Raw genomic sequence first — 16,067 nt, forward strand, 5'->3', positions numbered from 1 at the left:
TTGGACAAGTTTTAAAGATTTATTTTGACAAATATTTAAGTAATTTATATTTTTTTTATCAAGTAGTCTAATGGCTAGAATTCATTTTTTTTTAAGGTGAATAAGTGGGGTGATCGGGGTTCGAACCCCGAACCCTGCATAAATAATAAATGTCTCTGTGCTATGCTCACGACGGACATTCCATAATTTTTATATTCTATCGTCCCTAATTTTTATATTAAATAATGGAAGAATAATTTTCGAAAGATCATATACATTATGAATAAATTAAATGTAAATATTTCCTTTTTATATGTGCACATATGAAACAATTTTTTTTTACCAAATGAAAAGAGTGTTATATGCATGGATTATTCATAGTATTGCTATTTTAATTATAATATGAACAATAAGTACATTTTACTTTAAGATGAATAAGTATAATGTCCAGGGTTTAAACATTGATCCTATATATATTATACAACATCGTTATCAACTGAGCTAAGCTTACGACAAATACATTTTATTACATAAATACAACCTACCTTACATAGTATACATAAATACTCCTTTTCCTTTGGTAGGTAGTAGATGATTTTTTCCTATAAATCCCTACACTGAAGAAATCAATTGAACACTTCAGCCACAAAAGAAAGAAAAAAAACCAAAGTAACAATGGAGGTTCTAAGGGTACAAACAATAGCTCATCAATCCAAAGATGCTACATCAACAATCCCATCAATGTTCCTTAGATCAGAAACTGAATCACCAGGAACAACAACAGTTCAAGGTGTCAAACTCGAAGTACCTATAATAGATTTCAACAACCCAGATGAAGGAAAAATACAAAATGAAATAATGGAAGCAAGTACAAAATGGGGAATGTTTCAAATTGTGAACCATGATATTCCAAATGAAGTTATAAAAAAATTGCAAAGTGTTGGTAAAGAATTCTTTGAGTTACCACAAGAAGAGAAAGAGGTTATTGCTAAACCTATTGGGTCTGATTCATTGGAAGGGTATGGTACAAAACTTGAAAAAGAGGTTAATGGGAAGAAAGGTTGGGTAGATCATTTGTTTCATATTATATGGCCACCTTCTTCCATTAATTACCGTTTTTGGCCTAACAACCCTGCTTCGTACAGGTATGTTTCTATTTTTAACTTTCTTAATCATTGTTCTGGAGCACTGTTTAGCATGACCCAATTGTATTTTACTTGTATTTTATGTTAGAGTAGTCCATTATTTTGAGTTTAAATTTAATAAAAAGTACTACTCATAAACTATTATAACATCGTAAAATTTAATAAAAAGTGTACGTTATTTATTTATTTATTTATTTTTTCTAACAATTGTGAGTTTAAATTTTAATGAGAGATTGATGTTAGTGTCACCCTTATTTATTTATATGGTAAGAATAAATTTTATTAAAAAAGTTGTATATGTAGAGAAAAAGGAAATGTCGCAATCTAGATCTCTAGAGTAGCATATGCAACATGTGAATTAGGTTGCATTTTTTTTTTTTTTTGAAGGAATGTGAATTAGGTTGCATTGAAAGATTTATTTATTTTTCTTTCTGAAAGGTTTATATTATATTAGTGGTAACATTATTAAAATGATAATGTTCATGGAATTTAAATAAACCTTCCAAAAGGGGGACTTTGTTCTGAGGTGCAAAGAAGGTTTGGTTGGTAGTCCCTATCTTACCTCCAACTAAATGTTAGCATTCCTCTTTATTATGAGTTTGAATTTTCTTCATTTCTAAAAAATATATAAAAGTTTCAATTTGGTAAAGATATAATATACAAAAAGTAAATAGTAGATCGTACTGCCATTAAAGTTTTTTATTTTTGTAAACTTGTTTGTTTTTATCTTTCAAATAAAATTATCTTGTTTTAGAAAAATGAAGATGATACTTACTAGCCACTTTCCATGCATGTGTTTTTATTATGACCACCCATTTACATAAACAAACTATTCCCCTAGAAATAAGTCCTAATATATTGAGTAATCCCCTAACCGAAGTATTAAATGTTTATTGAAACTTCAATATTTATCTAAGGACCATATTTAGTATTGAAGACAAATATTTTACTCCTACTCTAATTCAAGCACATCTCTTTTGTCTTACTTGTTCTTGTTAAGCATTTTGGATTAATTTTTTGTCCTTATAAAGTCTAAGCTTATCTTTCTCTCGAATCTCTATGGATTAATTTTGTATTTGGTTCAGACCTCTCCTGATTTTTATATTATTTTGGACCACCATCTACCTTTCTTTGATGAAGAGAGCACCATCTACCTGATTTTTCATATGCGAGTTTGGTCTATTCTATTAAAAGGAGTTAAATTATTCTAATTATTATAGTATTAAATAATTTGAAAATAATGCATATTAATTTTTTAAAATTTGTTTACTTTTCATGCAGGGAGGTGAATGAGGAATATGGCAAGTACCTACGTGAAGTGGCAGACAAACTATTCAAAAGCCTGTCAATTGGGCTTGAGCTTGAAGAACATGAACTTAAGAAAGCTGCAGGTGGAGATGAGTTGATTCACATGTTGAAAATCAACTATTACCCACCATGTCCAGTTCCTGATCTTGTTCTAGGTGTGCCTCCACACACAGATATGTCTTTTCTTACCATTTTGGTCCCTAATGAAGTGCAGGGCCTTCAAGCCTCTAGAGATGGTCAATGGTATGATGTTAAGTATGTCCCTAATGCCCTTGTCATTCACATTGGTGACCAAATGGAGGTATGTATATATATATATATATACATCTTATCTTTCTATACTAATTCATGAAAATATAAGCATACCCTTCAAAAGAAAAATATAAGCATCAATTGAATGTTAATGAGAATAAATATGAGAGAGATGTCCTTGATATTGTTGTATAAACACAAAACCTCCAATGTTTGACGTACATGTTCTTTTCCGGTATGAATCATACCACAGATGACAAAACAGCTTGAATCTGAATGAACACAGGAAACATAAACCTAGGAACTCAGTGTATTTGGAGGAGAGAAAAGGATTGCAGAAAAATGCAAATGAGAGAGTATGTATATGTTTGTACCGTCTTGTGTTACTAGCAATTATTATATATATATTGGTAAGTGAGTGATTTGTTGAAAAACAAAGGAAGGGTAGTGTAAGTGGTTGTTGGTTCCTTATGGCATGTGTGTAAAATAAACGTGATCAACAACCAGCAACTAAGGGCACTTTAGCAAATAAGCATAAGTTGGTAAATATCTGATAACAATAAAAATGAGTTTGTTTGTATTCTCAGTCTCACCGGTCTCTGTTCGTATTCTTGATGAAATCATGATATTTTATTTTATAGATACTGAGCAATGGAAAATATAAGGCTGTATTGCACAGAACAACAGTGAACAAAGATGAGACAAGAATGTCGTGGCCAGTGTTCATAGAGCCAAAGCCAGAACATGAAATTGGTCCTCATCCAAAGTTGGTTAACCAAGAGAATCCACCAAAGTATAAGACCAAGAAATTTGAGGATTATCTTTATTGTAAGCTTAATAAGATCCCTCAGTAAAGGAAGAAAAATGCTCTACACTATGAATATATTGTTACTTATGGGGGTTAATTTTATCAAATGATGGTGTCATGTGGCATGTATGAATTAAATAAAATATGTAGCTAAAGTTGGATGCTGCTAATTGTGCTATGTTATAATTATAAATTTTCACTAGTTTTATTTTTTTATTTTATAGGAGAAATCATCTTATGTTATTCCATCTGAATTAGTGATATAAGTAAAATATGATCATTAATAAAATTGTTTCGCATAGCTTTCTTTGACTAAGTGTTTTGGTTAACTTATAGTACAAAATTACAAATATGTTAACTTGCAACTAAAGTCCGAATGCAAAACACACAACACTGGAAACAATTTTCTATTACAAATAATTGATTATTTAATTGAAATTAAATTCAATTAAGTTTTGAATAACTTGTTTAAGATTCATTTCAACTCAAAATTAGGTATATTTTCGGTAACATTATTATTACTGACGATTTTTATACAATCAAATCTACAATGTACTAGTAGATCTATTCAAATTTAGATGTGAACTATAACATAGAAAATTCAACACAATTTAAAGCTTTCATGTTTAACCACAAATTGTATACACTTACATAAAATCAACAATTACGAAAAAGCATTGCTATTTATTTAGAGAGTTTTTTTTATCAAGAATTTATCAAGAAAAGATCTCAACCAAATAAATTTGTTATTTGGCGGAAATCAAAGGAGCAATGATGTGTAATTAAGGAAAACTGTTAACAAATACAATGTCTTAAAATTTTCTTGATAAATTTTGTCATTGTATCTATCATTTCCCTTAAGAAATTCAAGTTTAGCATAATCAACACTTTTACAAAATTCAAGTTTAACATGCATGAAACAGAATTTTCTTGAGATACACAATGGACAATTTATATACTTAGAGTGTGGTTGGAAATTCAATTGATTCAATTAAATTGTTTTAATATCTAAATATTCTTGTTTGGATGAAGTAATAAAAAAAAAAAGCTTAAATGCAGTTTTATCTTCCTATTTTGATTGAATCTAGATTTTACCCCCCTATTTTAAAACTCGGTATTTTACCCCATATTTTGATCGTATTTGGATTTTGCCCCTCCTATTTTAAAATTCGGAATTTTACCTCTCTCTTTTATGTTTTTTAGGATTTTGCCCCTCCCACCACATTTGAGTTCATATTTGCATTTTTTCGAAATTTATTGGGGTCAATTTGAAAATTTTCGAAAATATGAGGACACAAATGTAAAACTTAAAAAATTATAAGAATGAATAAATTTGAAATTCTTAGCTTTTATGTGTCATTTGAAATTCTCTAAATTTAACTTAAATAAAATACTTCATTATTTTAATTTTTTTTCTAAATTATCATATAAACAATAAAATTCACCTAAAAGTATTTGAATTATCTCAAAATATTCCACAATCCAAACACACTCTCTTAGAGAGCTTTTATTTTATGCACTTGTAGAAAATTTTCTCTAGAACATCAACTTTTCCCTTCACAAAGAATCATAAATTTCAAAAATATAAAGAAACACAAGGGATCAAAGAAAAGACCCCAGAGATTTAAATTTGGTTATATCACCATCATGCTTGAAATGTGATCTAGTCTTGTACCCTCACAATGTTTGAGAAAGTTTCTTCCATTTCTGTTATGAAAGTTTGACTCAATTGTTCGCTGAGAACTATGATTCTAGCAACTTGTAGATCAATGCCTTCAATTTCTTACACATCCAAAAGAAGCCCCAACTGTAAATATACCTTAAAAACTTTATATTCACCTCGACTTTGAATTTCTCAACACCAATCTTGAACCTTCTCCACTTTAGTATTCTTGTATGATTTAATACCAACATGAATTTGATCAGGACCTAAACCCTAGAAATCTCGATTTGAAGGGAAAATATCATTCTTCTTTTCCTTAAAACCATGTGTGATCGAGCAACCCTTAATCTACATCAAGAACATTCATTTACAAAGATAACTATCAAAGTTACGCACAAGAAGGTGAATGAGTTATGATGCCGATCGCACTAATATTTTGATGCCGGTAGGAGAAGGTGAATGAGTTATGATGCGATAGAGGATGGTGGTTGTGGTGGGTGGTGTGTGTGAGAGAGAGAGAGAGAGAGAGAGAGAGAGAGAGAGAGAGAGAGAGAGAGAGAATGGTTTTGAGGTGAAGTGGAGGACAGTGAGGCCGAAGTTGGGATGGTCATCGAGACATCGAAGATAGAACGACGAGGAAGCGTTCATAGTACCTGTTTGGTTTGACGGTGGGAAAGCCAAACCCACATTTCAAAGAGCAACTTTCCTAGAAATGAAGTAACTTGCTTTCCTAACTTTCACGACAACGTGATTTTTTGCCGCAGTTTTGAAAAATATAATGTCATTCCAAACATACGTAAAGATGAATTGGAGTCTCATAAAACAATTAATACAATATGGCAAGTCTACCATATGATCTTAAAAAAAATGCAAAATCTAAGGTCAACATTAAATTAACTAGTGGTCGTTGTGGACCAACTATCAAGATAGCCCACCATAGACGCTGCCGGTAATTAGAAAAAAAAAATCATATAGTATTAATTCATCCTAGGAAAAAAATTGCATACTTACGTATTGTATGCTGGTTTTCACGCTAGTTTAATTTAATACAAGGCATTGGTCGACAAAGTACAATGCAGATTTCATATTTAATTTCTTAGCACACGACGTGTAACATATTCAACGAGTTGATATACATGCAAGTTGCTTAAACTAATGAACAATAATTAAATATACTTCTAAATTTGATTTAATGTAGCTTGAGTTTTTCTTTGACCAAGATGCTATAGCTAGAGTTCACATCAGCAATAAAAGAGAAAACCCTTTCACTTAGTGAAAACCAAATCACAATACTAACAACAATGGAGGTAGAAAGGGTACAAACAATAGCTCATAAATCCAAAAACACTACAATACCATCCATGTTCGTTAGGTCAGAAACTGAGTCACCAGGAACAACAACGGTCCAAGGTGTGAAACTTGGGGTACCAATAATAGATTTCAGCAACCCAGATGAGGTAAAGGTGCAAAATGAGATAATAGAAGCAAGTAAAGAGTGGGGAATGTTTCAAATTGTGAACCATGAAATTCCAAATGAAGTTATAAGAAAGTTGCAAAGTGTTGGTAAAGAGTTTTTTGAGTTACCACAAGATGAAAAAGAGGTTTATGCTAAACCTGTTATTGGATCTGATGTTTCTTCTGAAGGGTATGGTACAAAGCATCAGAAAGAGTTGAGTGGGAAAAGAGGATGGGTGGACCATTTTTTTCATATCATATGGCCACCTTCATCTGTTAATTACAGTTGTTGGCCAAATAACCCTACTTCCTATAGGTATGTTTTTAACTTAATACTTCCTCCAATCACATTTACAAGTAAAAAACAACTTTTTCGATTTATTGAATAACTAACGTATCTGACCTATATATAGATCAGATACGTATCTAACCAGATATGTTTTCTGTTGATTTATGTGACTGGAGAGAGTATATCATATCTATTATTAATATCATTGATTCACTCATAATCATCACTATATCCATGTATTCATCATAATTAGTCGTGTCACCACATTTCCTTTGTATGAGATATGAAATGAAAATTTGTTTAAACGTGAAATATTCCTCACCTTAATAGTGATAGAGTTGAGCTATAATTTTACCAACTTAAGGTTGAGTATATCAAGATTTGTAAATCAAGATTCACATTTTAGTTAAGAGGTACTTACATTTAATATCAGTCAAATCTACGAAAAGGAAAAAAAAATGAGTTTTTATTTTGGAAATTGAATAAATTCAACTTAGATATAATATTTTTGGTTTAAATATGTCATGCTTCTATTCTCTTCAATATTTTTTGTTTGTTTGTTATAGAATCTATAAAAAATTCCATTTTTTAGTTTTTGTCATTACAAATATACATTTTTTAATTTATAGTCAAAAGTGTTTTGTTTTATTCGTGCAATATATTTTTTTTTATATGGAGATTGATCTTGGTCATTAAAGTTTTTTTGGTAGAATAGTCATTAAAGATTTATATTTTATAATAGGTTTAATAGCAGTTTTAGTCCCCTAACTTTTTCAAAGTTGCGATTTTGACTCCCTGAGAAAAAAAACTACAAAACCGCCAACTAAGTTTTGCATCTTTGGCAGTTTTGGCCCCATGGCCAATTTTGACTCGGTCTATGCTAACGTGGCTCCCTAAGTGAGGTGCCACGTGTTTTTTTTTTTTTTTTTTTACGAAAAATTGGCTTTGGGGGGCTAAAACTCCTACAGTTGCAAAACTTAGTGGGCAGTTTTGTAGTTTTTTTTCTTAGGGTGCCAAAATCGCAAGTTCGTGATTGTTAGGGTGCGGAAACTGCTATTAAGCCTTTATAATAGTAAGTAGTAACATTATTAGAAGAAGTGTGTTATTTGAACAACTATTTGTTTGACAACTTTTGAAACAACTATAAATTTACAAAGAAAAATATGTATTGATACCGAAACCAAAACAATAGAAGAGAAAGTAAAAACATAATGTTAGTATAAGAGAGAAAGTTATCACAAAAATTGTCACAAAATAATTATTAAAATGATAACGTAGGTCGTCAATCCTAGCTCCCCATCACCCCATGTGAAAACGGGAACTCTTCTTTAGAAATTTAAAACAATGTCCAGTTTGTTGTAAACGACGTTGGCGATGGCATGAATTTAAAACAATATATGGTTGTAAACGAGGTTGGCGAGGGAGGGGACTAATTTAAAGGAGGATACAACACACACAACACATGGACTGGACCAAAAATTAGAGAACATGCATGGAAGTTTGCGTTGGCGAGGGTATGAATTAAAGGACTGTCACTGTTATTGTATAAAGTAGTTTTCACTTTATGCTTTTTGTCTAACATGCATAAGTAATTAAGAGTAATAGAAAATAATAGAAAATGAGCATGTTGAACTTGTACTTAATTAAGAGAAAATCATCATCAACACTATAAACAAGAAAGTGTATGATACTTTTAACTCTGATGATGTTGTCCAAGCAATTCTTGATCATGAAGAAAAATGAACCTTATAAGATTTGTTTTACACTAAAGACAAAAAACGTTTTTTATCATTTAAAATAGTAAAGAATATGTCCATAAGTCATAGCTCAACTGACAAAAATGCTAAAATTATTAGGCCGGACGTCATGATTGGGATATGAAACCTGGTACCTCCACTTTGTGTGTGTATGTTTATGATGGCTTTGCCATCTCGTCTATCTACAAATAAAAATTAGTCAAGAAACTGATGATTAGGAGCAACATGACACATGACTCCTTACTAAAATTTGTTTTACACTTGTAAGTCTATCTCAAAAGGATTTGTATCCATACGAAATGACTATACCTTATAAAATGGTAAGAGTCTAAACTATTTGATTAAAGGGTTGCACTTCGGTGCCTTTATCTAAAGATGCATAATGATACTATTCATTAAATACAAGAGATCGTAGAATTCTTTATCCAGTAAGATAATGATGCAACGTTGGATTCAAACTCATAAATATATGTCAATTCAGTTAATATGAGTCAATAAATAATTAAAATTTATTCTCATAAAGTTTTAATAATATCATCTTCTTCTTTTTCTTGCAGGGAGGTGAATGAGGAATATGGCAAGTACCTCCGTAGAGTGTCAAACAAATTGTTCAATATCATGTTAGTAGGACTTGGGTTTGAAGAAAATGAACTCAAGTCAGTTGCAGATGAAAATGAGTTGATTCACCTATTGAAAATCAATTACTACCCACCATGTCCATGTCCTGATCTGGTACTAGGTGTGCCACCACACACAGATATGTGTTATATTACCCTTCTCATACCCAATGAAGTGGAGGGTCTTCAAGCCTCTAGAGATGGTCAATGGTATGATGTTAAGTATGTCCCCAATGCCCTCATTATTCACGTTGGTGACCAAATGCAGGTATGTATATGTTCTTTATCTAGGATTTCATATTTATGCTAACAAAAATGGAATATATTAACACCAGAAACGTAATTGCTACAGTACAAGGTGTGCCATAACAATCACGGAAAGAAACACAGTCTAGTCAATGTTACAAAACAGCTAGTCGATACCCATACATATGAGCGGGTTCGACCACCAATTATGAATTCCAAAACTAAAAACAGAATTACTAGCTCTCATCCACTACAAGGAATAAGATTTTACTTTATCTAACAAATGCGGTAGACAACTGTGCTTATTTCTGAAAACTCGATCATTCCGCTCATTCCTCAATATCCAAACACACAAAAGCCAAATTCGATGAAAAAAGAACGTCGTGCTCTCGAGCCACCTGCATAATTAATAAATTGCAAGGAGTGGTCTTTTATAAACTGATTTTCTACCCCAACAACACCAAGCCAAGCTCGCACCAAGTACGAACAAGACAAAAATAGATGATTCAGGTCCTCGACATGCCCACACCCATCTATGCATGATCGCGCCTCCGCAAATAAGACCCCACGATTTTCCAAATTTTGTTTAGTAGGTAACTGATCCATCAGCAAACGCCAAGAAAATACTTTCAAAGGTACCTGTTTATGCCAAATCAACTCCATACTTTGATGTAACATGGGTTGTTCCTGCGATGTCAACATATCATACACACCACGAACCGTATACCCACCAATCTGATCCGGTAACCAAAGCCACCTGTCAGAAGAGGAATCCTGCAAAGTAACTGTAAGTAATAGTTCCCTACACTCCTCTACCAACTCTTCCTCCCAAGCCCACAAGCGACGACGCCACTACCACGCCCCCCCCCCCCCCCCCCCCCCCCCCCACCCCCCACCACCAACCTCCAATCCCAACTGGAACATGTTCCTAACCGTGACAATTTTGTTGACAGTTAAATCAAAAAGTCGTCTAAAGCGCACACAAAACGAAACATTTCCTCCAATCATATTTATGCTTGATTTTGTTCATCTCATTTTTTCCTTTATAATTGAGTTGAAATGTTAATTGTTAAACAAGTTTGTTTAAAACTCTGATATTATATATTAAACGAGATCAATTATTGTCCTCGTGAGCTTAGCTCAGTTGGTTTGGACGATGCATAATATATGCAAGGTCTGGGGTTCAAACCCCGACCACTACCAAAAAAAAAATGAGATCAATGATTAGAAACCCGTTTAGCCTTGCTCAGAACCAAGGCTACATTCATAGTGTTTTCTATCTTCATGAGTTTATTTCAAGTGTTATAAGTATTGCAAAATATATGTAGAGAACAAAGTTCGAACCTTTAACACTCCACTTATTCACCTTAAGATGTGAATTTTAAGTCATTACTATACTTGACCCAAAAAAAGATAGTGTTTTCATTTTAATAAAAAAAAAAAACAAAACAAAAAGATTACATATATAACAAAAGAGGTAACTAGGTCGACTTTGGACCGACTCGAACCAGGAAACAATCTATATTGGGACTTTAAGATAAGATACCTAATAATTTGAACATCGTTTTTCATGCTTCACAAAGTGCTCTCAGGCACCTTAAAATGACGCAAATACTCCCAATACAGTTAACTGCCATCCGAGGGACTACTTAATCAGTTAAACCGATTTAAAAAGTGATTGGACTTATCTAAATAGTGACAAATGACATTTAACTGATGTTGGATATATGAACGATACTTAAGTACCGCTAAGCTAGCTGTACTTGCAAAAAAAGAGCAATTTCGATGGTCCTAAAGAGCAATTTCCTCAAAATTTATATATGTTAAATTCTTTTTATTTTCAACCAACATATTTCTATTGTACCCCACGGCTGATCTTTTCATGGATGAATAAAATTCAGAATTTTTTTTGTTCATTTTTATTTCATCTTGTTTAGTGTAGTTTAACATTATAATAACAAATAATTATAATGTTTGGATGATAAAATAATAATGTTTATTTCATGGTGATATAGATACTAAGCAATGGGAAATATAAGGCTGTATTGCACAGAACAACTGTAAACAAAGATGAGACAAGAATGTCGTGGCCAGTGTTCATAGAACCCAAGCCAGAAAACGAAGTTGGTCCTCACCCAAAGTTTGTTAACCAAGAGAATCCTCCAAAGTACAAAACCAAGAAATATAAGGATTATGCTTACTGTAAGCTTAATAAGATCCCTCAATAAAGGAAGAAGCTCTACAATGAAATAATTTAGTGAACATTTCATGTCACACTATGAATACATTGTTTCTTGTGTTGGTTAATTTCCACAATGATTATGTGGCATGTATGAACGAAATACAATATGTAGCTAATTGTTCACTGGTAATTCTTTTAGGAGAAAACATCTTATCTTATGTTATTTCATTCTGAATCAATGAGTTTGGGGTTTTTGGGTGTTTTTATTTTCTCTTTTTGGTGTAATAGTTGGGATTTAATCCCCTTATATATATATAATATATTTTGCCATTCATAAAAAAAAAAATCTGAACCAATGAGGTTGCTGATATGAGAAGCTTGCCCTTTTATTTTGGTCTCAGCCAAAGGCTCTTTCTTTTCGTCCATGTGTTCTAGATATTTATTTATTTATTTATTTTGAAGGAAGATATCTTTCTTCATCTTGTGCCCATTTTCTCTATGGGGTTTTCTTGTGTTTTCTTTAAAATTGATTGATATCTTCACAATACTTAGTAAAATAATAAAGGGTTAAATGATGTTTACCTTCTGTCATTTGAATGAATTTTGGTTTACATCTCAATAGAAAAAAAAAAGTTGGAAATTCTTCCCTGCTATTAGAAGATTCTTTGGTCTTGAATCTTTGTCATTAGAAGATTATTTGGTTTTGGACTTCCAGAACATATGACTGTGCTAAATTGATGATGTGGCTCCTTGAATGCGTAAATCATATTTTTTTTTCAAATTTTATGGTGTCTACATGGATAAATCTCTTACATGTCATTTTTTGTTATAAAAAAATTAAAACACCATCACTTTCATTTCTCTCATTCAAAATTATCTTCATATATTTCTCCTTCAATCCTCTCCATTGTTCATCACCATCTTCAAATTATCTCCCCATCCATTCCACCCCCACACCATCATACTCATCTAAATCAAACACATCCTACTTATAGTGGGCAATGGTCTTTATTTATAGTGCATTATAACTTAGGAGTTAAGAGAAGAAAAGTGGGGTTTTTTCCACCAAAGCTTGGAAAACAAGCAAACAATACTTTCTGCCTGCAGCCATGCGCGGGGCGCATTATACCACACGTAAGGGCTTATGAGAAAGTAGTCAGGGTTGTATCGTGCGCAAGGGTGCATGGGGCAGCATCACCAATGCGAATTTTGTTGTTTTCTTCCAATTTTTTGGTGTTCTTTCTTCTTGAAATTCCTAGGAATTTGAATGAGTTTTCTTTAATTTGTATCAAATACCTTATAAGAACCATTGATCTTGAATCTTCAGATCCTCGATCCTTCATGTGATGTCTTATTTTGCCAATTGACATGATTTCTCACTAAAAATACTCAAAACACCTCGCAAGTTGCACGATTTAGGATAAAACTGAATTACAACGACTCAAATGAAAACAATACAAAATTTTCCTCAAACCATTGACAACTCCTCTTATTTTGTTCTTACACTAGATATACAATGGTAGTGTAAACTTAACAAAGTTTGAACAGACACTTTAAGACTTTAGGATTTTGTTTACCGGTGTTTTTGGTAAACAAGAAGGGTTGATTTTGGTTATTACAAGCGGGATCAAACCAGAAATCCTATGACACTTTATTATTTTTTGTGTAAGCTCCACTGTGATGATCATGTTGTTAATTGGAAGATGCGGAATGGAACCTTAGAACTACAGAACGTGTTAGATCTTTTATATGGACTCTTTGTCATGGTAGATTTATTATTATTTTCCTTTTTTAATAATATATTATAAGTAACTAGGCGGCATAGGATGGGATAGTCTTGACTCACCTTGATGCTTAACATATCTCTTGGTCTATAAAAAAAAATTACAGTGAAGAGATTGAGTCGGAGCTTCATGTGTTGAGAGATTGTTCAAGAGCCATTGTCTTCTGAATAACAGTAGTCGTCAACAATGCTAGAACAACTTTCTTTGAGGGCGATTTGTGAATTAGATCAACTTTTTGTGTAGTACAATGGTGTAGAAACGATATTGAATTGAGAGATTTTTGGGCTTTGGCTTGTCATGCATTCTGCATTTGGAGGATCAAGGAAGTTCTTGATGGGAATTTTCAATGACCACATAATCCAAAAAAATACCATCATAAAATATGTTGGAAATTACCAAAAAAAAAAAAAAAATGTGATAGATGTAGGTCGGAAGTGTCTGCCGGTAGGATGGGTTAAAATCAATATGGATGGTGCTAACAAGGATAGTTGTGTGGCAGGGTGTGGTGGTCTTATTAGATGTTTAAAGGGCGTGTTGTTAAGAGGGTTCTCTAAATATTCAGGGAAGTGTAATGTCTTTGTAGCGGAGTCGTGGGGAGTTTTAGAAAGACTCCAATATGAGAAGCGTTTGGGTTTCAATTTCATGGAATTACATGTGGATTCGTTAGTTGTTGCTGTTGAGACAAAATCCTTATTTGATGTTTTAAAGATTACAAACATATTATATTTATTTAATCTTGTTATCTACTAATTCGTTTTTGTGAGAATTTGTTTCATGAGAATGAAATGAGAACGTTCTGGCGAAAACGATGAAAATGGAACAGTACATCAAAAGCGAACAAGTCTGCACAGCAAGAAAGCTTGGCTGATTATGTCTATTGGGCCATAAGAAAAGCTTTAAGCCCATTTGGAAAAGTAAAGCCCATTAAATGGATAAGATCACATGGCTTACTTAAGCATGACATCACTAGAGCAAAAGGACATGACATCATCAGAAGTGGGCTGCAAGTTATACAGCTCATCACAGCTGGTTATCTCATGCGCAAGCAAAGCAACAGTGCTTTCTAAGTCAGGCAAATCAGAAAGAACATTCTGAGAACGTTCTGGCTATTTTAAAGAAGAAAAGAGAAATCAATTGAGACTTTGGACAGCTATCAAAAACGTGTCCAACAGCTCTATTTTCTCCCTTGGTCACCAAGACACTCCTCACCTATAAATACAAGGGCCTTTGAAGGTCATAAGCAAGAGTTTTGCAAGCTAATATCTCTCAAAGTGAAAATCATCACTACAAACAAAGCTCTTCACATACAAAGCAAATTCCAAGCTCTCTCACTGTATCTCTTGGATCATCTCTCTTGAATTTGCCTCTTGTAAAACTCAAACAAAGATTTGAGTATTTATTCGATCCAAACAAATCTCTTCATACAAAGAGTGTTGTATTTCTCAAAGTCTATTGGGCTTAATAGTTTTGAGATAGAAAATTCCAACCTTTCTTTTGCTAGTGTGCAAAGAATTGTATAAGCCTGCTGAGGTTGATAATACAGAGGTTACAGACTGATCTGGTGTGATCAAGAAATTGTAGTGCTAGTCAGAAGTTTCTGTTAGCAAGAAAACTATAGTGGATAATCTCACACGAGGTGTGGGGACTGGAAGTAGCCGGATTTGGTGAACCAGGATAACTCTCCTGTGTTATTCTTCTCTCTCTCTTTCTCTCTCTCTCTCTCTCTCTCTCTCTCTCTCTCTCTCTCTTTATTTAAAGTTACACAACACACACACATTATTTTATTAATCTCCAGAACATTCTGGTCCTTGCTAAAATAATCTTTTAACTTAACTTCATTTTTCTCATTCTGTTTATAATCATTCTTCAGAACGTTCTGTTCTAATTCAATTAATTGTTATATACTTTAATCTTGATAAACTAACATTCACCAAGATTATTCTTGAGTATATAAATCTAAAATTAAGTTTCATGAATAATTTTTAAAAGGGTCACAATTCAAACCCCCCCTTTCTTGTGACGTTTATTGCTACTTCAATTGGCATCAGAGCCCGGTTCTACAAAAACACCTAACAAGTGTTGGAGGAAAAGATTCAGGAAGAAGGCAATGTCAAAAGAAAAGTATATACCAGAAGGTCTATCATGCACAAGACCACCATTCTTCAATGGAAAGAACTATTATTTCTGGAAAGGAAAAATGGAACTATTCCTCAGATCCCAAGACGTGGATATGTGGAAAATAATCACAAATGGAGAACACATACCTATGACAACCGATGCAACAACAAAGGTGGAGACACTCACACCAGAAGCATCATGGTCAAAAGAAGATAAAGAAAAAGTACTTCTAAACTCTAAAGCTCGACTCTTTCTATCATGCGCACTAAGCATGGAAGAAAGTGAAAGAGTTGATGAATGTGTGACTGCAAAAGAAGTGTGGGACACTCTAAAAATTCATCATGAAGGAACTAGCCATGTAAAAGAAACAAGAATAGACATTGGCGTAAGAAAATTTGAAATCTTCGAAATGAACGAAGATGAGAACATTGATGAAATGTACTCCAGATTCACATCTATTGTGA

The 16,067-nt window shown here is 32.8% G+C and overlaps 2 protein-coding genes across 2 annotated transcripts; both read left to right on the forward strand.

Moving 5' to 3' along the window:
* Positions 1-494: 494 nt before the first annotated feature.
* On the forward strand, positions 495-3,737 carry LOC11435413 (flavonol synthase/flavanone 3-hydroxylase). The gene is made up of 4 exons (XM_039834811.1): positions 495-1,124; positions 2,406-2,733; positions 3,326-3,560; positions 3,599-3,737. The coding sequence occupies exons 1-3, from the start codon at positions 655-657 to the stop codon at positions 3,536-3,538; spliced, it is 1,011 nt and encodes a 336-aa protein (XP_039690745.1). The 5' UTR covers positions 495-654; the 3' UTR covers positions 3,539-3,560; positions 3,599-3,737.
* Positions 3,738-6,393: 2,656 nt separating this feature from the next.
* Positions 6,394-11,967, forward strand: LOC11435414 (flavonol synthase/flavanone 3-hydroxylase). The gene is made up of 3 exons (XM_003614733.4): positions 6,394-6,926; positions 9,214-9,541; positions 11,535-11,967. The coding sequence occupies exons 1-3, from the start codon at positions 6,457-6,459 to the stop codon at positions 11,745-11,747; spliced, it is 1,011 nt and encodes a 336-aa protein (XP_003614781.1). The 5' UTR covers positions 6,394-6,456; the 3' UTR covers positions 11,748-11,967.
* The last annotated feature ends 4,100 nt before the right edge of the window (positions 11,968-16,067 follow it).

This window comes from Medicago truncatula, chromosome 5 (genome assembly GCF_003473485.1).
Source record: "Medicago truncatula cultivar Jemalong A17 chromosome 5, MtrunA17r5.0-ANR, whole genome shotgun sequence".
Classification (NCBI taxonomy): Eukaryota; Viridiplantae; Streptophyta; class Magnoliopsida; order Fabales; family Fabaceae; genus Medicago; species Medicago truncatula.